Source organism: Lampetra fluviatilis, chromosome 71 (assembly GCF_964198595.1).
Source record: "Lampetra fluviatilis chromosome 71, kcLamFluv1.1, whole genome shotgun sequence".
Taxonomy (NCBI): domain Eukaryota; kingdom Metazoa; phylum Chordata; class Hyperoartia; order Petromyzontiformes; family Petromyzontidae; genus Lampetra; species Lampetra fluviatilis.
In genome coordinates this window covers 3,138,743-3,163,742 of record NC_136345.1, presented here as the reverse complement: position 1 = coordinate 3,163,742, position 25,000 = coordinate 3,138,743, and the positions used below count along the sequence as shown (strand labels likewise).

Sequence of the window (25,000 nt, the reverse complement as noted above, 5' to 3'; positions counted from 1 at the left end):
TTCTGTGAGATGTTGACTACCTCGCCTGGTACACAGGAGGTCGTGGGTTCTGTGAGATGTTGACCACCTCGCCTGGTACACAGGAGGTCGTGGGTTCTGTGAGATGTTGACCACCTCGCCTGGTACGCAGGAGGTCGTGGGTTCTGTGAGATGTTGACCACCTCGCCTGGTACACAGGAGGTCGTGGGTTCTGTGAGATGTTGACCACCTCGCCTGGTACGCAGGAGGTCGTGGGTTCTGTGAGATGTTGACCACCTCGCCTGGTACACAGGAGGTCGTGGGTTCTGTGAGATGTTGACCACCTCGCCTGGTACACAGGAGGTCGTGGGTTCTGTGAGATGTTGACCACCTCGCCTGGTACACAGGAGGTCGTGGGTTCTGTGAGATGTTGACCACCTCGCCTGGTACACAGGAGGCCGTGGGTTCTGTGAGATGTTGACTACCTCGCCTGGTACACAGGAGGTCGTGGGTTCTGTGAGATGTTGACCACCTCGCCTGGTACACAGGAGGTCGTGGGTTCTGTGAGATGTTGACCACCTCGCCTGGTACACAGGAGGTCGTGGGTTCTGTGAGATGTTGACCACCTCGCCTGGTACACAGGAGGCCGTGGGTTCTGTGAGATGTTGACTACCTCGCCTGGTACACAGGAGGTCGTGGGTTCTGTGAGATGTTGACCACCTCGCCTGGTACGCAGGAGGTCGTGGGTTCAATCCTGACCCTGTTGTGTACACGGTGGGAGAGATGTTAACTACCTCGCCTGGTCTACAGGAGGTCGTGGGTTCAATCCTGACCCTGACGATGCCTGCTGCTGTATGTTTGGTGCAAAGAGATGTTGACTACCTCGCCTGGTACGCAGGAGGTCGTGGGTTCTGTGAGATGTTGACTACCTCACCTGGTGCACAGGAGGTCGTGGGTTCAACCCCAATCCTGCTGTGTACACGGTGGCTAGGAGATGTTGACTACCTCGCCTGGTACGCAGGAGGTCGTGGGTTCTGTGAGATGTTGACCACCTCGCCTGGTACGCAGGAGGTCGTGGGTTCTGTGAGATGTTGACTACCTCGCCTGGTACACAGGAGGTCGTGGGTTCTGTGAGATGTTGACCACCTCGCCTGGTACGCAGGAGGTCGTGGGTTCTGTGAGATGTTGACTACCTCGCCTGGTACACAGGAGGTCGTGGGTTCTGTGAGATGTTGACCACCTCGCCTGGTACACAGGAGGTCGTGGGTTCTGTAAGATGTTGACCACCTCGCCTGGTACACAGGAGGTCGTGGGTTCTGTGAGATGTTGACCACCTCGCCTGGTACGCAGGAGGTCGTGGGTTCTGTGAGATGTTGACCACCTCGCCTGGTACACAGGAGGTCGTGGGTTCAATCCTGACCCTGACGATGCCTGCTGCTGCTGTATGTTTGGTATCATGAGATGTTGACTACCTCGCCTGGTACACAGGAGTGCACGTGTCCCCGTGTCTCCGTGTCACTGCCTGTGTCCCCGTGTCCCCGTGTCTCCGTGTCTCTGTCTATGTCCCCGTGTCCCCGTGTCTCCGTGTCTCCGTGTCTCCGTGTCTCTGTCTGTGTGTCCGTGTCCCCGTGTCTCAGTGTCCCCGTGTCCCCGTGTCTCCGTGTCTTCGTGTCTCTGTCTGTGTGTCCGTGTCCCCGTGTCTCAGTGTCTCAGTGTCCCCGTGTCTCCGTGTCCCCGTGTCTCCGTGTCTCTGTCTGTGTGTCCGTGTCCCCGTGTCTCAGTGTCCCCGTGTCTCACCTCTCCCCTGAGTGCCCGTGTCCCCGTGTCTCTGTCTGTGTCCCCGTGTCCAGGTGTCTCCGTGTCTCCGTGTCTCAGTGTCTCAGTGTCTCCGTGTCTCCGTGTCTCCGTGTCCCCGTGTCCCCGTGTCTCTGTCTGTGTCTCAGTGTCCCCGTGTCTCACCTCTCCCCTGATTGCCCGTGTCCCCGTGTCTCTGTCTGTGTCCCCGTGTCCAGGTGTCTCAGTGTCTCCGTGTCTCTGTCTGTGTCTCCGTGTCCCCGTGTCTCAGTGTCCCCGTGTCTCACCTCTCCCCTGAGTGCCCGTGTCCCCGTGTCTCTGTCTGTGTCCCCGTGTCCAGGTGTCTCCGTGTCTCCGTGTCTCAGTGTCTCAGTGTCTCCGTGTCTCCGTGTCCCCGTGTCCCCGTGTCTCCGTGTCCCCGTGTCTCACCTCTCCCCTGAGTGCCCGTGTCCCCGTGTCTCTGTCTGTGTCCCCGTGTCCAGGTGTCTCCGTGTCTCAGTGTCTCAGTGTCTCCGTGTCTCCGTGTCCCCGTGTCCCCGTGTCCCCGTGTCCCCGTGTCTCACCTCTCCCCTGAGTGCCCGTGTCCCCGTGTCTCTGTCTGTGTCCCCGTGTCCAGGTGTCTCCGTGTCTCCATGTCTCCGTGTCTCAGTGTCTCAGTGTCTCCGTGTCTCAGTGTCTCCGTGTCTCCGTGTCTCCGTGTCCCCGTGTCCCCGTGTCTTCGTGTCTCAGTGTCTCCGTGTCCCCGTGTCTCCGTGTCCCCGTGTCCCCGTGTCCCCGTGTCCCCGTGTCCCCGTGTCCCCGTGTCCCCGTGTCCCCGTGTCTCAGTGTCCCCGTGTCCCCGTGTCCCCGTGTCCCCGTGTCCCCGTGTCCCCGTGTCCCCGTGTCTCCGTGTCCCCGTGTCCCCGTGTCCCCGTGTCCCCGTGTCCCCGTGTCCCCGTGTCTCAGTGTCCCCGTGTCTCCGTGTCTCCGTGTCCCCGTGTCCCCGTGTCTCCGTGTCTCCGTGTCTCCGTGTCCCCGTGTCCCCGTGTCCCCGTGTCCCCGTGTCCCCGTGTCCCCGTGTCTCCGTGTCCCCGTGTCCCCGTGTCCCCGTGTCTCCGTGTCCCCGTGTTTCCGTGTCTCAGTGTCCCCGTGTCCCCGTGTCTCCGTGTCTCAGTGTCTCCGTGTCTCAGTGTCTCCGTGTCTCCGTGTCCCCGTGTCTCCGTGTCTCAGTGTCTCCGTGTCCCCGTGTCCCCGTGTTTCCGTGTCTCAGTGTCCCCGTGTCTCCGTGTCTCAGTGTCTCCGTGTCTCAGTGTCTCCGTGTCCCCGTGTCCCCGTGTCTCCGTGTCCCCGTGTCCCCGTGTTTCCGTGTCTCAGTGTCCCCGTGTCCCCGTGTCTCCGTGTCCCCGTGTCCCCGTGTCCCCGTGTCCCCGTGTCTCCGTGTCTCCGTGTCTCAGTGTCTCCGTGTCCCCGTGTCCCCGTGTCTCCGTGTCCCCGTGTCCCCGTGTTTCCGTGTCTCAGTGTCCCCGTGTCCCCGTGTCTCCGTGTCCCCGTGTCCCCGTGTCCCCGTGTCCCCGTGTCCCCGTGTCTCCGTGTCTCAGTGTCTCCGTGTCCCCGTGTCCCCGTGTCTCCGTGTCCCCGTGTCTCAGTGTCTCCGTGTCTCAGTGTCTCCGTGTCCCCGTGTCCCCGTGTCTCCGTGTCCCCGTGTCCCCGTGTCTCCGTGTCCCCGTGTCCCCGTGTCCCCGTGTCCCCGTGTCTCCGTGTCCCCGTGTCCCCGTGTCCCCGTGTCTCCGTGTCTCCGTGTCTCAGTGTCCCCGTGTCCCCGTGTCCCCGTGTCTCCGTGTCTCAGTGTCTCCGTGTCCCCGTGTCCCCGTGTCCCCGTGTCCCCGTGTCCCCGTGTCTCAGTGTCCCCGTGTCCCCGTGTCCCCGTGTCCCCGTGTCTCAGTGTCCCCGTGTCCCCGTGTCCCCGTGTCCTCGTGTCCCCGTGTCCCCGTGTCCCCGTGTCCCCGTGTCCCCGTGTCCCCGTGTCTCCGTGTCTCCGTGTCCCCGTGTCCCCGTGTCCCCGTGTCTCCGTGTCTCCGTGTCCCCGTGTCCCCGTGTCTCCGTGTCTCCGTGTCCCCGTGTCCCCGTGTCTCCGTGTTTCCGTGTCTCCGTGTCCCCGTGTCCCCGTGTCTCCGTGTCTCCGTGTCTCAGTGTCCCCGTGTCTCTGTCTGTGTCTCCGTGTCCCCGTGTCCCCGTGTCCCCGTGTCCCCGTGTCTCCGTGTCTCCGTGTCTCAGTGTCCACGTGTCCCCGTGTCCCCGTGTCCCCGTGTCTCAGTGTCTCCGTGTCCCCGTGTCCCCGTGTCCCCGTGTCCCCGTGTCTCCGTGTCCCCGTGTCTCCGTGTCTCCGTGTCCCCGTGTCCCCGTGTCCCCGTGTCCCCGTGTCCCCGTGTCCCCGTGTCCCCGTGTTTCCGTGTCTCCGTGTCCCCGTGTCCCCGTGTCTCCGTGTCTCCGTGTCCCCGTGTCCCCGTGTCCCCGTGTCCCCGTGTCTCCGTGTCCCCGTGTCCCCGTGTCCCCGTGTCCCCGTGTCTCCGTGTCCCCGTGTCTCCGTGTCCCCGTGTCCCCGTGTCTCCGTGTCTCCGTGTCTCCGTGTCCCCGTGTCTCCGTGTCCCCGTGTCTCCGTGTCCCCGTGTCTCCGTGTCCCCGTGTCCCCGTGTCTCAGTGTCCCCGTGTCTCCGTGTCCCCGTGTCCCCGTGTCCCCGTGTCCCCGTGTCTCCGTGTCTCCGTGTCCCCGTGTCCCCGTGTCTCCGTGTCCCCGTGTCTCCGTGTCTCAGTGTCCCCGTGTCCCCGTGTCTCCGTGTCTCCGTGTTTCCGTGTCTCCGTGTCCCCGTGTCTCCGTGTTTCCGTGTCTCCGTGTCCCCGTGTCTCCGTGTTTCCGTGTCTCCGTGTCCCCGTGTCCCCGTGTCTCCGTGTCTCCGTGTCTCAGTGTCCCCGTGTCTCTGTCTGTGTCTCCGTGTCCCCGTGTCCCCGTGTCTCCGTGTCCCCGTGTCTCCGTGTCCTCGTGTCTCCGTGTCTCTGCCTGTGTCCCCGTGTCTCAGTGTCTCCGTGTCTCAGTGTCCCCGTGTCTCTGTCTGTGTCTCCGTGTCCCCGTGTCCCCGTGTCTCCGTGTCTCTGCCTGTGTCCCCGTGTCTCAGTGTCTCCGTGTCTCAGTGTCCCCGTGTCTCAGTTTCTCCGTGTCTCTGCCTGTGTCTCCGTGTCTCAGTGTCTCCGTGTCTCAGTTTCTCCGTGTCTCTGTCTGTGTCTCCGTGTCCCCGTGTCTCCGTGTCCCCGTGTCTCCGTGTCCTCGTGTCTCCGTGTCTCTGCCTGTGTCCCCGTGTCTCAGTGTCTCCGTGTCTCAGTGTCTCCGTGTCTCAGTTTCTCCGTGTCTCTGTCTGTGTCTCCGTGTCCCCCGTGTCTCCGTGTCCCCGTGTCTCCGTGTCCTCGTGTCTCCGTGTCTCTGCCTGTGTCCCCGTGTCTCAGTGTCTCCGTGTCTCAGTGTCCCCGTGTCTCTGTCTGTGTCTCCGTGTCCCCGTGTCCCCGTGTCTCCGTGTCCCCGTGTCTCCGTGTCCTCGTGTCTCCGTGTCTCTGCCTGTGTCCCCGTGTCTCAGTGTCTCCGTGTCTCAGTGTCCCCGTGTCTCTGTCTGTGTCTCCGTGTCCCCGTGTCCCCGTGTCTCCGTGTCCCCGTGTCTCCGTGTCCTCGTGTCTCCGTGTCTCTGCCTGTGTCCCCGTGTCTCAGTGTCTCCGTGTCTCAGTGTCCCCGTGTCTCTGTCTGTGTCTCCGTGTCCCCGTGTCCCCGTGTCTCCGTGTCTCTGCCTGTGTCTCCGTGTCTCAGTGTCTCCGTGTCTCAGTGTCTCCGTGTCTCAGTGTCTCCGTGTCTCAGTGTCCCCGTGTCTCCGTGTCCCCGTGTCTCTGTCTGTGTCTCCGTGTCCCCGTGTCTCACCTCTCCCCTGAGTGCCCGTGTCTCTGTGTCCCCATGTCTCAGTGTCTCCGTGTCCCCGTGTCTCTGCCCGTGTCCCCGTGTCTCTGTCTGTGTCTCCGTGTCCCCGTGTCTCTGTGTCTGTGTCCCCGTGTCTCACCTCTCCCCTGAGTGCCCGTGTCCCCGTGTCCCCGTGTCTCAGTGTCTCCGTGTCCCCGTGTCTCAGTGTCTGTGTCCCCGTGTCTCACCTCTCCCCTGAGTGCCCGTGTCTCCGTGTCCCCGTGTCTCTGTGTCTGTGTCCCCGTGTCTCACCTCTCCCCTGAGTGCCCGTGTCTCCGTGTCCCTGTGTCTCTGCCCGTGTCCCCGTGTCTCTGTCTGTGTCTCCGTGTCTCAGTGTCTCCGTGTCCCCGTGTCTCCGTGTCCCCGTGTCTCCGTGTCTCAGTGTCCCCGTGTCTCTGTCTGTGTCTCCGTGTCCCCGTGTCTCAGTTTCTCCGTGTCTCTGTCTGTGTCCCCGTGTCTCAGTGTCTCCGTGTCTCAGTATCCCCGTGTCTCTGCCTGTGTCCCCGTGTCCCCGTGTCTCTGCCTGTGTCCCCGTGTCTCTGCCCGTGTCCCCGTGTCTCTGTCTGTGTCTCCGTGTCCCCGTGTCTCTGTGTCTGTGTCCCCGTGTCTCACCTCTCCCCTGAGTGCCCGTGTCTCTGTGTCCCCATGTCTCAGTGTCTCCGTGTCCCCGTGTCTCTGCCCGTGTCCCCGTGTCTCTGTCTGTGTCTCCGTGTCCCCGTGTCTCTGTGTCTGTGTCCCCGTGTCTCACCTCTCCCCTGAGTGCCCGTGTCCCCGTGTCCCCGTGTCTCAGTGTCTCCGTGTCCCCGTGTCTCTGTGTCTGTGTCCCCGTGTCCCCGTGTCCCCGTGTCTCCGTGTCTCCGTGTCTCAGTGTCCCCGTGTCTCTGTCTGTGTCTCCGTGTCCCCGTGTCCCCGTGTCTCCGTGTCCTCGTGTCTCCGTGTCTCTGCCTGTGTCCCCGTGTCTCAGTGTCTCCGTGTCTCAGTGTCCCCGTGTCTCTGTCTGTGTCTCCGTGTCCCCGTGTCCCCGTGTCTCAGTGTCTCCTTGTCTCTGCCTGTGTCCCCGTGTCTCAGTGTCTCCGTGTCTCAGTGTCCCCGTGTCTCTGTCTGTGTCTCCGTGTCCCCGTGTCCCCGTGTCTCAGTGTCTCCGTGTCTCTGCCTGTGTCCCCGTGTCTCAGTGTCTCCGTGTCCCCGTGTCTCCGTGTCCCCGTGTCTCCGTGTCTCTGCCTGTGTCCCCGTGTCTCAGTGTCTCCGTGTCTCAGTGTCCCCGTGTCTCAGTTTCTCCGTGTCTCTGCCTGTGTCTCCGTGTCTCAGTGTCTCCGTGTCTCCGTGTCCCCGTGTCTCTGTCTGTGTCTCCGTGTCCCCGTGTCCCCGTGTCTCAGTGTCTCCGTGTCTCTGCCTGTGTCCCCGTGTCTCAGTGTCTCCGTGTCCCCGTGTCTCCGTGTCCCCGTGTCTCCGTGTCTCTGCCTGTGTCCCCGTGTCTCAGTGTCTCCGTGTCTCAGTGTCCCCGTGTCTCAGTTTCTCCGTGTCTCTGCCTGTGTCTCCGTGTCTCAGTGTCTCCGTGTCTCCGTGTCTCCGTGTCCCCGTGTCTCTGTCTGTGTCTCCGTGTCCCCGTGTCTCACCTCTCCCCTGAGTGCCCGTGTCTCTGTGTCCCCATGTCTCAGTGTCTCCGTGTCCCCGTGTCTCTGCCCGTGTCCCCGTGTCTCTGTCTGTGTCTCCGTGTCCCCGTGTCTCTGTGTCTGTGTCCCCGTGTCTCACCTCTCCCCTGAGTGCCCGTGTCCCCGTGTCTCAGTGTCTCCGTGTCTCCGTGTCCCCGTGTCTCTGTGTCTGTGTCCCCGTGTCTCACCTCTCCCCTGAGTGCCCGTGTCTCCGTGTCCCCGTGTCTCAGTGTCTCCGTGTCCCCGTGTCTCTGCCCGTGTCCCCGTGTCTCTGTCTGTGTCCCCGTGTCTCACCTCTCCCCTGAGTGCCCGTGTCTCCGTGTCCCCGTGTCTCAGTGTCTCCGTGTCCCCGTGTCTCTGCCCGTGTCCCCGTGTCTCTGTCTGTGTCCCCGTGTCTCACCTCTCCCCTGAGTGCCCGTGTCTCCGTGTCCCCGTGTCTCAGTGTCTCCGTCTGTGTCTCCAGCGTCTCCCGCGTGGCCGAGAGGCTGAGAGTCAAGCGGGAGACGCGCTGCTCAAGGGCACAGCGCTGTTGCCTGCAGCGTCGCAGCTGAGACACGCGGAGACACGGTGAGACACACGGTGAGACACACGGAGACACACAGAGACACACAGCGCTGTTGCCTGCAGCGTCGCAGCTGAGACACGCGGAGACACGGTGAGACACACGGTGAGACAGAGACACACAGTGAGACACGGTGAGACACACGGTGAGACACACGGTGAGACAGAGAGACACACAGAGACACACACAGAGACACACAGCGCTGTTGCCTGCAGCGTCGCAGCTGAGACACGCGGAGACACGGTGAGACACACGGTGAGACAGAGACACACAGTGAGACACGGTGAGACACACGGTGAGACACACGGTGAGACAGAGAGACACACAGAGACACACACAGAGACACACAGCGCTGTTGCCTGCAGCGTCGCAGCTGAGACACGCGGAGACACGGTGAGACACACGGTGAGACACACGGAGACACACAGAGACACACAGCGCTGTTGCCTGCAGCGTCGCAGCTGAGACACGCGGAGACACGGTGAGACACACAGTGAGACAGAGACACACAGTGAGACACGGTGAGACACACGGTGAGACACACGCTGAGACAGAGACACACAGAGACACACAGAGAGACACAGAGACACACACAGAGACACACAGCGCTGTTGCCTGCAGCGTCGCAGCTGAGACACGCGGAGACACGGTGAGACACACAGTGAGACACGGTGAGACACACGGTGAGACAGAGACACACAGAGACACACAGAGACACACGGAGACACACGGAGACACACAGAGACACACGGAGACACACGGAGACACACAGAGACACACAGCGCTGTTGCCTGCAGCGTCGCAGCTGAGACACGCGGAGACACGGTGAGACACACAGTGAGACAGAGACACACAGAGACACACGGAGACACACAGAGACACACAGAGACACACAGAGACACACAGAGACACACGGTGAGACACACAGTGAGACAGAGAGACACACAGAGACACACGGAGACACACAGAGACACGGTGAGACAGAGACACACAGCGCTGTTGCCTGCAGCGTCGCAGCTGAGACACGCGGAGACACGGTGAGACACACAGTGAGACAGAGACACACAGTGAGACACGGTGAGACACACGGTGAGACAGAGACACACAGTGAGACACGGTGAGACACACGGTGAGACAGAGACACACAGTGAGACACGGTGAGACACACGGTGAGACAGAGACACACAGTGAGACACGGTGAGACACACGGTGAGACACACAGTGAGACAGAGACACACAGTGAGACACGGTGAGACACACAGTGAGACAGAGACACACAGTGAGACACGGTGAGACACACGGTGAGACAGAGACACACAGTGAGACACGGTGAGACACACGGTGAGACAGAGACACACAGTGAGACACGGTGAGACACACGGTGAGACACACAGTGAGACAGAGAGACACACAGAGACACACGGTGAGACAGAGAGACACACGGAGACACACAGAGACAGAGACACACAGAGACACACAGAGACACACAGAGACACACGGAGACACACGGTGAGACAGAGACACACAGAGACACACACAGAGACACACAGACACACACGGAGACACACAGAGACACACAGAGACACACGGTGAGACAGAGACACACAGCGCTGTTGCCTGCAGCGTCGCAGCTGAGACACGCGGAGACACGGTGAGACACACAGTGAGACAGAGACACACAGTGAGACACGGTGAGACACACGGTGAGACACACAGTGAGACAGAGAGACACACAGAGACACACAGAGAGACACACGGTGAGACACACGGTGAGACAGAGACACACACAGAGACACACAGAGAGACACACGGTGAGACAGAGACACACAGCGCTGTTGCCTGCAGCGTCGCAGCTGAGACACGCGGAGACACGGTGAGACACACGGTGAGACACACAGTGAGACAGAGACACACAGTGAGACACGGTGAGACACACGGTGAGACACACAGTGAGACAGAGAGACACACAGAGACACACGGTGAGACAGAGAGACACACGGAGACACACAGAGACAGAGACACACAGAGACACACACAGAGACACACAGAGAGACACAGAGACACAGAGACACACAGAGACACACAGAGACACACGGTGAGACAGAGACACACAGAGACACACACAGAGACACACAGAGAGACACAGAGACACACAGCGCTGTTGCCTGCAGCGTCGCAGCTGAGACACGCGGAGACACGGTGAGACAGAGACACACAGAGACACACACAGAGACACACATAGACACACGGTGAGACAGAGACACACAGAGACACACACAGAGACACACAGAGACACAGAGACACGGTGAGACAGAGACACACAGAGACACACACAGAGACACACGGAGACACACAGAGACACACGGTGAGACAGAGACACACAGAGACACACACAGAGACATACAGAGAGACACAGAGACACAGAGACACACAGAGACACACAGAGACACACGGTGAGACAGAGACACACAGAGACACGCAGAGACACAGAGAGACACACGGTGAGACAGAGACACACAGAGACATACAGAGACACACGGAGACACACGGTGAGACAGAGACACACAGAGACACACGGTGAGACAGAGACACACAGAGACACACGGTGAGACAGAGACACACAGAGACACACGGTGAGACAGAGACACACAGAGACACACGGTGAGACAGAGACACACAGAGACACACATAGACACAAAGACACACAGAGACACACGGAGACACACAGAGACACACGGTGAGGCAGAGACACACAGAGACACACAGAGACACAGAGACACGGTGAGACAGAGACACACAGCGCTGTTGCCTGCAGCGTCGCAGCTGAGACACGCGGAGACACGGTGAGACAGAGACACACAGAGACACACACAGAGACACACATAGACACACGGTGAGACAGAGACACACAGAGACACACACAGAGACACACAGAGACACAGAGACACGGTGAGACAGAGACACACAGAGACACACACAGAGACACACGGAGACACACAGAGACACACGGTGAGACAGAGACACACAGAGACACACACAGAGACACACAGAGAGACACAGAGACACAGAGACACACAGAGACACACAGAGACACACGGTGAGACAGAGACACACAGAGACACGCAGAGACACAGAGAGACACACGGTGAGACAGAGACACACAGAGACATACAGAGACACACGGAGACACACGGTGAGACAGAGACACACAGAGACACACGGTGAGACAGAGACACACAGAGACACACGGTGAGACAGAGACACACAGAGACACACATAGACACAAAGACACACAGAGACACACGGAGACACACAGAGACACACGGTGAGGCAGAGACACACAGAGACACACAGAGACACACAGAGAGACACAGAGACACAGAGACACGGTGAGACAGAGACACACAGCGCTGTTGCCTGCAGCGTCGCAGCTGAGACACGCGGAGACACGGTGAGACAGAGACACACAGAGACACACACAGAGACACACATAGACACACGGTGAGACAGAGACACACAGAGACACACACAGAGACACACAGAGAGACACAGAGACACACGGAGACACACAGAGACACACGGTGAGACAGAGACACACAAAGACACACAGAGACACAGAGAGACACAGACACACAGAGACACACAGAGACACACGGTGAGACAGAGACACACGGTGAGACACACAGAGACACACAGAGACACGGTGAGACAGAGACACACGGTGAGACACACAGAGACACACAGAGACACGGAGACACACAGAGACACACAGGGAGACAGAGACACACAGAGACACACAGAGACACACAGAGACACACGGTGAGACAGAGACACACAGAGACACACGGAGACACACAGAGACACACAGAGACACACAGAGACACACAGAGACACACAGGGAGACAGAGACACACAGAGACACACAGAGACACACAGAGACACACGGTGAGACAGAGACACACAGAGACACACGGAGACACACAGAGACACACAGAGACACACGGTGAGACAGAGACACACGGTGAGACACACAGAGACACAGAGACACACAGAGACACGGAGACACACAGAGACACACAGGGAGACAGAGACACACAGAGACACACCCAGAGACACACAAAGACACACGGTGACACAGAGACACACAGAGACACACCCAGAGACACACAAAGACACGCGGTGACACAGAGACACACAGAGACACAGAGACACACAGAGACACACGGTGACACACAGTGACACACAGAGACACGGTGACACAGAGACACACGGTGACACAGAGACACACGGTCACACAGAGACACACAGAGACACGGTGACACAGAAACACACGGTGACACACAGTGACACACAGAGACTCACGGTGACACAGAGACACACGGTGACACAGAGACACACGGTGACACAGAGACACACGGTCATACAGAGACACACAGAGACACGGTGACACAGAAACACACGGTGACACAGAGACACACAGAGACACAGAGACACAGGGTGACACAGAGACACACGGTGACACAGAGACACACAGAGACACGGTGACACAGAGACACACGGTGACACAGAGACACACAGAGACACAGAGACACACAGAGACACACGGTGACACAGTGACACACAGAGACACAGAGACACACGGTGACACAGAGACACGCGGTGACACAGAGACACACGGAGACACAGAGACACACAGAGACACAGAGACACACAGAGACACACGGAGACACACAGAGACACACGGAGAGACACACGGAGACACACGGAGACACACGGAGACACACAGAGACACACAGCGCTGCTGCCTGCAGCGTCGCAGCTGAGACACGCGGAGAGATACACGGTGAGACAGAGACACACAGAGACACACGGAGACACACAGAGAGACACAGAGAGACACACGGTGACACAGAGACACCCAGATTCACGCCGGGGGTCGGGGGGGGGGGGCGCAGAGAAAGACACGCACAGGGCGTTGGGGATGAAACCCACCCCCCTCCAGTACACCAGGCGAGGCGGTGGACATCTCAAGGCCACCACCGCGGCCGATGGCACGACGGAGCGACGGACACGGACCCATGATGCCCTCCGCACCAGGAACCCGAGCGTGGGGCAGCGGGTTTTGATTCCTTACCCGTACCCGTTCCCCGGCCGCACCAGGGTCGCAAATGGGTACCCGTACCCCTACCCGGCCGGGTACGGGTAGCCGTTCCCTATCCGTACAGGTAGCTGGGTATCGGGTAGGGTACGGGTATCGGGTAGGGTACGGGTATCGGGTAGGGTGCGGGTATCGGGTAGGGTACGGGTATCGGGTAGGGTACGGGTATCGGGTAGGGTACGGGTATCGGGTAGGGTACGGGTATCGGGTAGGGTACGGGTATCGGGTAGGGTACGGGTATCGGGTAGGGTACGGGTATCGGGTAGGGTACAGGTATCAGGTAGGGTACGGGTATCGGGTAGGGTACAGGTATCGGGTAGGGTACAGGTATCAGGTAGGGTACGGGTACGGGTAGGGTACGGGTATCGGGTACCCGATTGCGACCTCTGGGATGAAGCCACGTTGCAGGCGCGGGTGGGTTGATTCTAGGAACTTGAATTGTGAGAAGAGACAAGACGTTGGGAAATGAGTGACAATCACGGTGACTCACCAGTGACTCACGGCCTACCCGTACCCGGCCGCACCAGGGTCGCAAACGGGTACCCGTACCCGTACCTGGCCGGGTACGGGTAGCCGAGTATCGGGTAGAGTACGGGTATCAGGTAGGGTACGGGTATCGGGTAGGGTACGGGTATCGGGTAGGGTACGGGTATCTGGTAGGGTACGGGTATCGGGTAGGGTACGGGTATCGGGTAGGGTACGGGTATCGGGTAGGGTACGGGTATCGGGTAGGGTACGGGTATCGGGTAGGGTACGGGTATCGGGTACCCGATTGCGACCTCTGGGATGAAGCCACGTTGCAGGCGCGGGTGGGTTTATTCTAGGAACTTGAATTGTGAGAAGAGACGAGACGTTGGGAAATGAGTGACAATCACGGTGACTCACCAGTGACTCACGGCCTACCCGTACCCGTACCCGGGCCACACCAGGGTCGCAAACGGGTACCCGTCTACCCGTACCCAGCCGGGTACGGGTAGCCGGGTATCGGGTAGGGTACGCGTATCGGGTACCCATTCCCTACTCGTACCCGTACCCTACCCGAAATGAGTGACAAACGGTGACTCACCAGTGACTCACGGCCTACCCAGCTACCCGTACCCGGGCCGCACCAGGGTCGCAAACGGCTATCCGTACCCGGCCGGATACGGGTAGCCGGGTATCGGGTAGGGTATGGGTATCGGGTAGGGTACGAGTATCGGGTACCCGGTAGCGACCGATGGCATGGAGCCCATCTGACCACCGACCATCATCGCCTGGCATTCTTCCACTCCAGCGGCGTTGAGTTTACGCACCCGGAATCCCGTTCGAAAACCACGGTGGCCCAGGCCCTTGGCCAGCCGATGAAATCCGCGGGGGGCGAAAATTTCGTCGTCGCTTGCGGCCGGGGCTGGCATCGTTCCCCCTCCCCCCCACCACCCTTACCCCACTACCCCTCCTCCTCCTGATGGCGAGGGGAAACGGGCGAGGTTTAGGACTGTGGCTCGCGCAGCTACAGTGGCTGCTTTGAGTACCGTGCACCATATTCTCTGTCCCGTCTGCTACAGCAGAGGTGTAGGGAATTCCAACAAGATCTACATCTCTGCTTGATTGACCTGGTCAAGGCACAATGATGATACCGTGAGTAGGCCCGGGCTCTGGGTTGTCCTTCGTGCTTTCGGAGTCGCTGACCCTCTGCTCACGATCGTCAAGGGCCTCCGTGATGGTGAGCGGGCCCGGGTAGAACTACGTGGCCGGGAGTCGGAGCCTGTGGGTGCCACAGGGATATCCTCTGGCTTCCCACATTATTGAATATCGCCCCCTTGCTAGGCACGCTGAGGAGAGGCTTGCAGAGCCCCAATGCGGTTTCAGGAAAGGGCGGTCCTGCACAGACACCATATATTCTGTCCGTTTGCTACAGCAGAGGTGTAGGGAATTCCAACAAGATTTACATCTCTGCTTTATTGACCTGGTCAAGGCACAATGATGATACCGTGAGTAGGCCCGGGCTCTGGGTTGTCCTTCATGCTTTCGGAGTCCCTGACCCTCTTCTCACGATCATCAAGGGCCTCCGTGATGGTGAGTGGGCATCTCACTCCTCAGTGTGCCGGGAAAGGTCCTGGCAAGGATTATTCAACATCGCCTTGCTAGGCACGCTGAGGAGAGGCTTGCGGAGCCCCAATGCGGTTTCAGGAAAGGGCGGTCCTGCACAGATGCCATATTTTCTGTCCGTCTGCTACGGCAGAGGTGTAGGGAATTCCAACAAGACCTACATCTCTGCTTTATTGACCTGGTCAAGGCCTATGATACCATCAGTAGGCCTGGACTCTGGGTTGTTCTTCGTGCTTTCGGAGTCCCTGACCCTCTGCTCACGATCATTAAGGACCTTCATGATGGTGAGCGGGCCCAGGTAAAACTACGTGGCCGGGAGTCAGAGCCATTCCTTGTACACCTTGGGGTGCGACAGGGATGTCCTCTGCCTCCCATATCATTTAACATCTATTTTGACCGCGTAGTTTATGAAGCATTCGATGGCTGTACCGGAGGAATCTCCATCTGGTACAGATACAATGGGAGGCTGATAGATGCCCGGTTGCTGTCAAGGGATGGCTCCCTATTGGTCAACCGTGTTATGCATGCCGATGATCTGGTAATTGCTGCTCACTCAGAGGAGAAGTTGGAGGTGCTGCTGCTGAACATGGAGCTTGCCACCAAGAGGGGGGGCCTTACCGTCAGCCCTACAAAAACTAAGCACCTGCCAGCAACTCCCAATTGGTGATGGGGCAGTTGTGGAGGGAGTGGAGAGTTTCCCATACCAGGGCAGTGTGCTCATGACCGGCTCCGGTTTAACAGCAGAGGTCTCATTCCGAATAAGTCGAGCGGCATTATCTTTTCATCAGTTGCATAATGCTGTGTGGAAGCTACCTGGTCTGTCGCTCCGCACGAAGCTTCGGGTCTTCTCAGCCACGGTCATTCCCTCCCTTCTCTACGCTTGCGAAACGTGGACCCCCCGAATGGAGCATCTTCGTCGGTCAGAAACATTTAGGCTGGCCTGCCTACGATCCATCCTGGGTTTAACCCGGCTGGATTGTGTGAGGAGCTCACAAATCCTTGAAAGATCTGGACAAAGTTCCATCGGTGAGCTCCTCTGGCAGGCAAGGCTGCGTTGGCTGGGCCATGTAGCCCGCATGCCCAGCCACCACATGCCCAAGCAGCTTTTCTTTGGTTAGAGAAGAGATGGAGTGATGTGGTACAGGAGGACGTGGAGCTGAGTGGACTTGCCGATGACTGGTACCAGCGGTGTCAAGATCGGCCTCAGTGGAGGAGGCTCGTGAAGGACGCTACTGGGCAGTTGGAGGCAGTCGCCCTCCAACAACAACGGAGGGCGGAGGAGCGACGCTCACAACAACGAGTGGAGCGCCGGGTGGCTAAAGCACAGCAAGTTGGCACAGTAGGGGGCACAGGTGGTGGATCAGCCAGTCATCTCAGTCATCTCGGTCAGTCGACCCGTGGCACCTGGGTCTGCCCCGTGACCTCCTGCCAGCGGGCGTTCGACACTTCACGTGGCCTCAGGGTGCACATGGCCTGGCACAAGCGTCGTGGTGACGTCACCGCCACTTAGTGGCGAATGGCGGTTGTTGTTGGTGGTAGTGGTGGCCATGGTGGTGGCGATGGTGGTGGTGATTGTGGTGGTGGCGACGGTGGCGGTGGTGACGGTGGCGGCGGTGGTGGTGACGTTAGTGGTGGTGGTGGTGGTGGTGGCGGTGGTGGTGATGGTGGTGACGGTAGTGGTAGTGGTGGTGACGGTGGTGGCGATGGTGGTGGCGGTGGAGGTGGTGGTGGTGACGGGGGTGATGACGGTGGTGGCGATGGTGGTGACGGTAGTGGTGGTGGTAGTGGTGGTGACGGTGGTGGCGATGGTGGTGACGGTAGTGGTGGTGGTGGTGGTGGTGACGGTGGTGGTGGCGATGGTGGTGGAGGTGGTGGTGGTGACGGTAGTGGTAGTGGTGGTGACGGTGGTGGCGATGGTGGTGGCGGTAGTGGTGGTGGTAGTGGTGGTGACGGTGGTGGCGATGGTGGTGACGGTAGTGGTGGTGGTAGTGGTGGTGACGGTAGTGGTGGTGGTAGTGGTGGTGACGGTGGTGACGGTAGTGGTGGTGGTAGTGGTGGTGACGGTAGTGGTGGTGGTAGTGGTGGTGACGGCGGTGGTGGTGGCGGTGGTGACGGTGGTGGTGACGATGCCTCCTCCTCACCTCGTTGGAGCTGGTCAGCACCACAGCCATCACCAGCTGCTTCAGCTCCTTCACCATCACGCGCAGACCCCCCGGGGCCACGCCCCCGACATCGTCCAATCGCGGCAGCCCCTCTGGCTCCGCCCTCTCTCCCTCCTCCAATGAGGGAAGGCCAGCAGATTCACTGGATGTCCTGTCGTCCAATCGGAGAGGCCCTCTGAGTTCATTGAGGCTCCTGTCACCCAATCGGGGAAGTCCACCGGGCTCCGCCCCCACGCCCCCGTCGTCCAATGAGGGAAACCCCATAAGGTCCGCCCCCTTGGCCCTGTCGTCCAATGAGGGAAGCCCCGTGAGTTCATTGGATCCCCTGTCGTCCAATGAGGGAAGCCCCTTTAGTTCATTGGATCCCCTGTCGTCCAATGAGGGAAGCCCCTTGAGTTCATTGGATCCCCTGTCGTCCAATGAGGGAAGCCCATTCGTCTCCGCCCCCTCGGCCCTGTCGTCCAATGAGGGAAACCCCACAAGGTCCGCCCCCTCGGCCCTGTCGTCCAATGAGGGAAGCCCCGTGAGTTCATTGGATCCCCTGTTGTCCAATGAGAGAAGCCCCTTTAGTTCATTGGATCCCCTGTCGTCCAATGAGGGAAGCCCCTTGGTCTCCGCCCCCTCGGCCCTGCCGTCCAATGAGAGAAGCCCCTTGAGTTCATTGGATCCCCTGTCGTCCAATGAGGGAAGCGCCTCTGGCCCCGCCCCCTCGTGCTCCGCCCCCCCGCCCCTGCCGTCCAATGGGGGCAACCCCGTGGGCTCCGCGGAGCCCCTGCGCGTGAGCCCGGGAGACCCCGCTCCCTCGTGCTCCGCCCCCCCGCCCCTGCCGTCCAATGGGGGCAACCCCGTGGGCTCCGCGGAGCCCCTGCGCGTGAGCCCGGGAGACCCCGCTCCCTCCTGCTCCGCCCCCCCGCCCCTGCCGTCCAATGGGGGCAACCCCGTGGGCTCCGCGGAGCCCCTGCGCGTGAGCCCGGGAGACCCCGCGGGGGAGCTGGGGGAGCCCAGCTGCAGCTGCTGCTGCTGCACCCGCAGCTGGGTGCAGAGGGAGTGCAGCTGGCAGTAGACGTCCCACACCTCCACCTCCACCTGGGCGGGGATGGGGGGAGGGGGGAGGGGGGGGACATCCACCTCATTGTGACGTCACGGGACAGCCTCACGTGACTCCAACCACGTGTCTCTCTCTCACCGTGTCTCTCTCGCCGTGTGTCTCTCTCGCCGTGTGTCTCTCTCGCCGTGTCTCTCTCTCGCCGTGTCTCTCTCGCCGTGTGTCTCTCTCGCCGTGTCTCTCTCGCCGTGTCTCTCTCGCCGTGTCTCTCTCTCGCCGTGTCTCTCTCGCCGTGTCTCTCTCTCGCCGTGTCTCTCTCGCCGTGTCTCTCTCTCGCCGTGTCTCTCTCCCCGTGTCTCTCTCGCCGTGTCTCTCTCGCCGTGTCTCTCTCGCCGTGTCTCTCTCCCCGTGTCTCTCTCACCGTGTGTCTCTCACCGTGTCTCTCTCTCGCCGTGTCTCTCTCGCCGTGTGTCTCTCTCGCCGTGTCTCTCTCGCCGTGTCTCTCTCGCCGTGTCTCTCTCGCCGTGTCTCTCTCACCGTGTCTCTCTCACCGTGTCTCTCTCTCGCCGTGTCTCTCTCACCGTGTCTCTCTCGCCGTGTCTCTCTCGCCGTGTGTCTCTCTCGCCGTGTCTCTCTCGCCGTGTCTCTCTCGCCGTGTCTCTCTCACCGTGTCTCTCTCACCGTGTCTCTCTCTCGCCGTGTCTCTCTCGCCGTGTCTCTCTCACCGTGTCTCTCTCACCGTGTCTCACTCTCGCCGTGTCTCTCTCTCGCCGTGTCTCTCTCGCTGTGTGTCTCTCTCGCCGTGTCTCTCTCGCCGTGTCTCTCTCGCCGTGTCTCTCTCACCGTGTCTCTCTCTCGCCGTGTCTCTCTCGCCGTGTCTCTCTCGCCGTGTCTCTCTCGCCGTGTCTCTCTCTCGCCGTGTCTCTCTCACCGTGTCTCTCTCACCGTGTCTCTCTCACCGTGTCTCTCTCGCCGTGTCTCTCTCACCGTGTCTCCCTCACAGTGTCTCTCTCACCGTGTCTCTCTCTCACCGTGTCTCTCTCTCACCGTGTCTCTCTCGCCGTGTCTCTCTCACCGTGTCTCTGTCACCGTGTCTCTCTCACCGTGTCTCTGTCACCGTGTCTCTCTCACCGTGTCTCCACCCACGTGTCTCTCCCACCATGTCTCTCTCAACGTGTCTCTCTCACCGTGTCTCCACCCACGTGTCTCTCTCACCGTGTCTCTCTCACCGTGTCTCTCTCACCGTGTCTCCACCCACGTGTCTCTCTCACCATGTCTCTCTCACCGTGTCTCTCTCACCGTGTCTCCACCCACGTGTCTCTCTCACCGTGTCTCTCTCACCGTGTCTCTCTCACCGTGTCTCTCTCGCCGTGTCTCTCTCACCGTGTGTCTCTCTCACCGTGTCTCTCTCACCGTGTCTCTCTCACCGTGTCTCTGTCACCGTGTCTCTCTCACCGTGTCTCTCTCACCGTGTCTCTCTCACCGTGTCTCTCTCAACGTGTCTCCACCCACGTGTCTCTGTCACCGTGTCTCTCTCACCGTGTCTCTCTCACCGTGTCTCTCTCACCGTGTCTCTCTCACCGTGTCTCCACCCACGTGTCTATCCCCGTGTCTCCCCGTGCCCCGCGCGCCCCCATGTCTCCCCGTGTCTCCCGTGACTCCCCGTGTCTCCCCGTGTCTCTCCGTGTCTCCCTGAGTGTCTCCCCGTGTCTCCCCGTGTCTCCCGTGTCTCCCGTGTCTCTCCCCGTGTCTCCCGTGTCTCCCGTGTCTCCCTGTGTCTCCCGTGTCTCCCTGAGTGTCTCCCAGTGTCTCCCAGTGTCTCCCAGTGTCTCCCTGTCTCTCCCGTGTCTCCCCGTGTCTCCCTGAGTTTCTCCCCGTGTCTCCCCGTGTCTCCCGTGTCTCCCGTGTCTCTCCCCGTGTCTCCCGTGTCTCCCTGTGTCTCCCTGAGTGTCTCCCTGAGTGTGTCCCAGTGTCTCCCAGTGTCTCCCAGTGTCTCTCTGTCTCTCCCGTGTCTCCCCGTGTCTCCCTGAGTGTCTCCCCGTGTCTCCCCGTGTCTCCCAGTGTCTCCCAGTGTCTCCCGTGTCTCCCAGTGTCTCCCGTGTCTCCCCGTGTCTCCCGTGTCTCCCGTGTCTCTCCCCGTGTCTCCCGTGTCTCTCCCGGTGTCTCCCTGAGTGTCTCCCCGTGTCTCCCAATGTCTCCCCGTGTCTCCCCGTGTCTCCCCGTGTGTCTCCCCGTCTCTCCCCGTGTCTCCCCGTCTCTCCCCTGTCTCTCCCCGTGTCTCCCCGTGTCTCCCCTGCCTCTCCCCGTGTCTCCCCGTCTCTCCCCTGTCTCTCCCCGTGTCTCCCCATGTCTCCCCGTATCTCCCCGTGTCTCCCCGTCTCTCCCCTGTCTCTCCCCGTGTCTCCCCGTGTCTCTCCTGTGTCTCCCCGTGTCTCCCGTGTCTCTCCGTATCTCTCCCCCGTGGCTCCCCGTGTCTCCCCGTGTCTCCCCCACCTCTCGTGATCTCTGCTGGAGTCTCTGCGAGTGTTCGGAGCGAGTCAGCTCAGCGAGGAGGCTCTCGGGGCTGGCTCCGTGTGGCTCGCCGGACACGAGGCTCAGCTCCTGTTGCAGGGAGTCGAGGCGCAGCTGCAGCTGCCGACGTCCCGAGCAAGCCTCCTGCAGCTCCAGCTCACACTCACGCAGCTGGGGACCGCACACACGCACGCACAGACACCACGCACGCACAGACACCACGCACGCACAGACACCACGCACGCACAGACACCACGCACGCACAGACACCACGCACGCACAGACACCGCGCACGCACAGACACCGCGCACGCACAGACACCACGCACGCACAGACACCACGCACGCACAGACACCACGCACGCACAGACACCGCGCACGCACAGACACCGCGCACGCACAGACACCGCGCACGCACAGACACCGCGCACGCACAGACACCACGCACGCACAGACACCGCGCACGCACAGACACCGCGCACGCACAGACACCGCGCACGCACAGACACCACGCACGCACAGACACCACGCACGCACAGACACCACGCACGCACAGACACCACGCACGCACAGACACCGCGCACGCACAGACACCACGCACGCACAGACACCGCGCACGCACAGACACCACGCACGCACAGACACCGCGCACGCACAGACACCGCGCACGCACAGACACCGCGCACGCACAGACACCGCGCACGCACAGGCACCACGCACGCACAGACACCACGCACGCACAGACACCACGCACGCACAGACACCGCGCACGCACAGACACCACGCACGCACAGACACCGCGCACGCACAGACACCACGCACGCACAGACACCACGCACGCACAGACACCGCGCACGCACAGACACCACGCACGCACAGACACCGCGCACGCACAGACACCACGCACGCACAGACACCACGCACGCACAGACACCACGCACGCACAGACACGCACGCACAGACACCGCGCACGCACAGACACCGCGCACGCACAGACACCACGCACGCACAGACACCGCGCACGCACAGACACCACGCACGCACAGACACCACGCACGCACAGACACCGCGCACGCACAGACACCACGCACGCACAGACACCGCGCACGCACAGACACCACGCACGCACAGACACGCACGCACAGACACCACGCACGCACAGACACGCACGCACAGACACCACGCACGCACAGACACCACGCACGCACAGACACCACGCACGCACAGACACCGCGCACGCACAGACACCGCGCACGCACAGACACCACGCACGCACAGACACCACGCACGCACAGACACCACGCACGCACAGACACCACGCACGCACAGACACCGCGCACGCACAGACACCGCGCACGCACAGACACCACGCACGCACAGACACCACGCACGCACAGACACCACGCACGCACAGACACGCACGCACAGACACCACGCACGGACACGTACGCACAGACACGCACGCACAGACACGCACGCACAGACACGCACGCACAGACACCACGCACGCACAGACACCACGCACGCACAGACACCACGCACGCACAGACACCGCGCACGCACAGACACGAACGTATGGATACGTGCATACACGTACGTACAGACACGTACACACAGACACGCACGCACAGACACCACGCACAGACACGTACGCACAGACACGCACGCACAGACACGTACGCACAGACACGCACGCACAGACACGTACGCACAGACACGCACGCACAGACACGCACGCACAGACACGTACGCACAGACACGTACGCACAGACACGTACGCACAGACACGCACGCACAGACACGTACGTACAGACACGTGCGCACAGACACGTACGCACAGACACGTACACACAGACACGTACACACAGACACGTACGCACAGACACGTACGCACAGACACGCACGCACAGACACGTACATACAGACACGTACGTACAGACACGTACGCACAGACACGTACGCACAGACACGTATGCACAGACACGTACGCACAGACACGTACGCACAGACACGTACGCACAGACACGTATGTACAGACACGTATGTACAGACACGTACGCACAGACACGTATGTACAGACACGTACGCACAGACACGCACGCACAGACACGTACGCACAGACACGTACGTACAGACACGTACGCACAGACACCACACACAGACACGTACGCACAGACACGTATGTACAGACACGTACGCACAGACACGTACGTACAGACACGTACGCACAGACACCACACACAGACACGTACGCACAGACACGTATGTACAGACACGTACGCACAGACACGTACGTACAGACACGTACGCACAGACACGTACGCACAGACACGCACGCACAGACACGTACGCACAGACACCACACACAGACACGTACGCACAGACACGTATGTACAGACACGTACGCACAGACACGTACGTACAGACACGTACGCACAGACACGTACGCACAGACACGCACGCACAGACACGTACGCACAGACACGTACGCACAGACACGCACGCACAGACACGTACACACAGACACGTACGTACAGACACGTACGCACAGACACCACGCACAGACACGCACGCACAGACACGTACGCACAGACACGTACGCACAGACACGTACGCACAGACACCACATAGACACGTACGCACAGACACGTACGCACAGACACGTACGCACAGACACCACATAGACACGCACGCACAGACACGTACACACAGACACGTACGCACAGACACGTACGCACAGACGTACGCACAGACACGTATGCACAGACACGTACGCACAGACACGTACGCACAGACACGCACGCACAGACACGCACGCACAGACACGTACGCACAGACACCACATAGACACGCACGCACAGACACGCACGCACAGACACGTACGCACAGACACGTACGCACAGACGTACGCACAGACACGTACGCACAGACACGTACGCACAGACACGTACGCACAGACACGTACGCACAGACACGTACGCACAGACACGTACGCACAGACACGCACGCACAGACACGTACTCACAGACACGCACGCACAGACACGCACGCACAGACACGTACGCACAGACACGTACGCACAGACACGTACGCACAGACACCACATAGACATGTACGCACAGACACGTACGCACAGACACGTATGCACAGACACGTGCGTACAGACACGTACGCACAGACACGTACGCACAGACACGTACGCACAGACACGCACGCACAGACACGTACGCACAGACACGTACGCACAGACACGTACGCACAGACACGTACGCACAGACACGTACGCACAGACACGTACGTACAGACACGTACGCACAGACACGTACGCACAGACACGTACGCACAGACACGTACGCACAGACACGTACGCACAGACACGTACATACAGACACGCACGCACAGACACGTACGCACAGACACGTACACACAGACACGTACTCACAGACACGCACGCACAGACACGCACGCACAGACACGTACGCACAGACACGTACGCACAGACACATACGTACAGACACGTACTTACAGACACGTACGTACAGACACCACACAGACACGTACGCACAGACACGCACACACAGACACGTACGCACAGACACGTACGCACAGACACGCACGCACAGACACGTACGCACAGACACGTACGTACAGACACGTACGCACAGACACGCACGCACAGACACGTACGCACAGACACGTACGTACAGACACGTACGCACAGACACGTACGTACAGACACGTACGCACAGACACGTACGTACAGACACGTACGTACAGACACGTACGCACAGACACGTACGCACAGACACGTACGCACAGACACGTACGCCCAGACACGTACGCACAGACACGTACGCACAGACACGTACGCACAGACACGTACGCACAGACACGTACGCACAGACACGTACGCACAGACACGTACGTACAGACACGTACGCACAGACACGTACGTACAGACACGTACGTACAGACACGTACGCACAGACACGTACGCACAGACACGTACGCACAGACACGTACGCCCAGACACGTACGTACAGACACGTACGCACAGACACGTACGCACAGACACGTACGCACAGACACGTACGCACAGAC

At 60.4% G+C, this 25,000-nt stretch overlaps 1 protein-coding gene across 1 annotated transcript in view; it reads right to left on the bottom strand.

Annotated features, from left to right (window-relative positions):
• The window catches only part of LOC144952949 (uncharacterized), a 79,413-nt gene that overhangs the window by 18,463 nt on the left and 35,950 nt on the right, over positions 1-25,000 (bottom strand). Inside the window, exons 4-6 of the mRNA XM_078883436.1 lie at positions 20,883-21,071; positions 17,324-18,430; positions 7,775-7,921 (exon numbers count right to left, since the gene is read on the bottom strand). Of these exons, the coding sequence (XP_078739562.1) occupies positions 7,775-7,921; positions 17,324-18,430; positions 20,883-21,071 (1,443 nt within the window). The remainder of the gene's footprint in view (positions 1-7,774; positions 7,922-17,323; positions 18,431-20,882; positions 21,072-25,000) is intronic.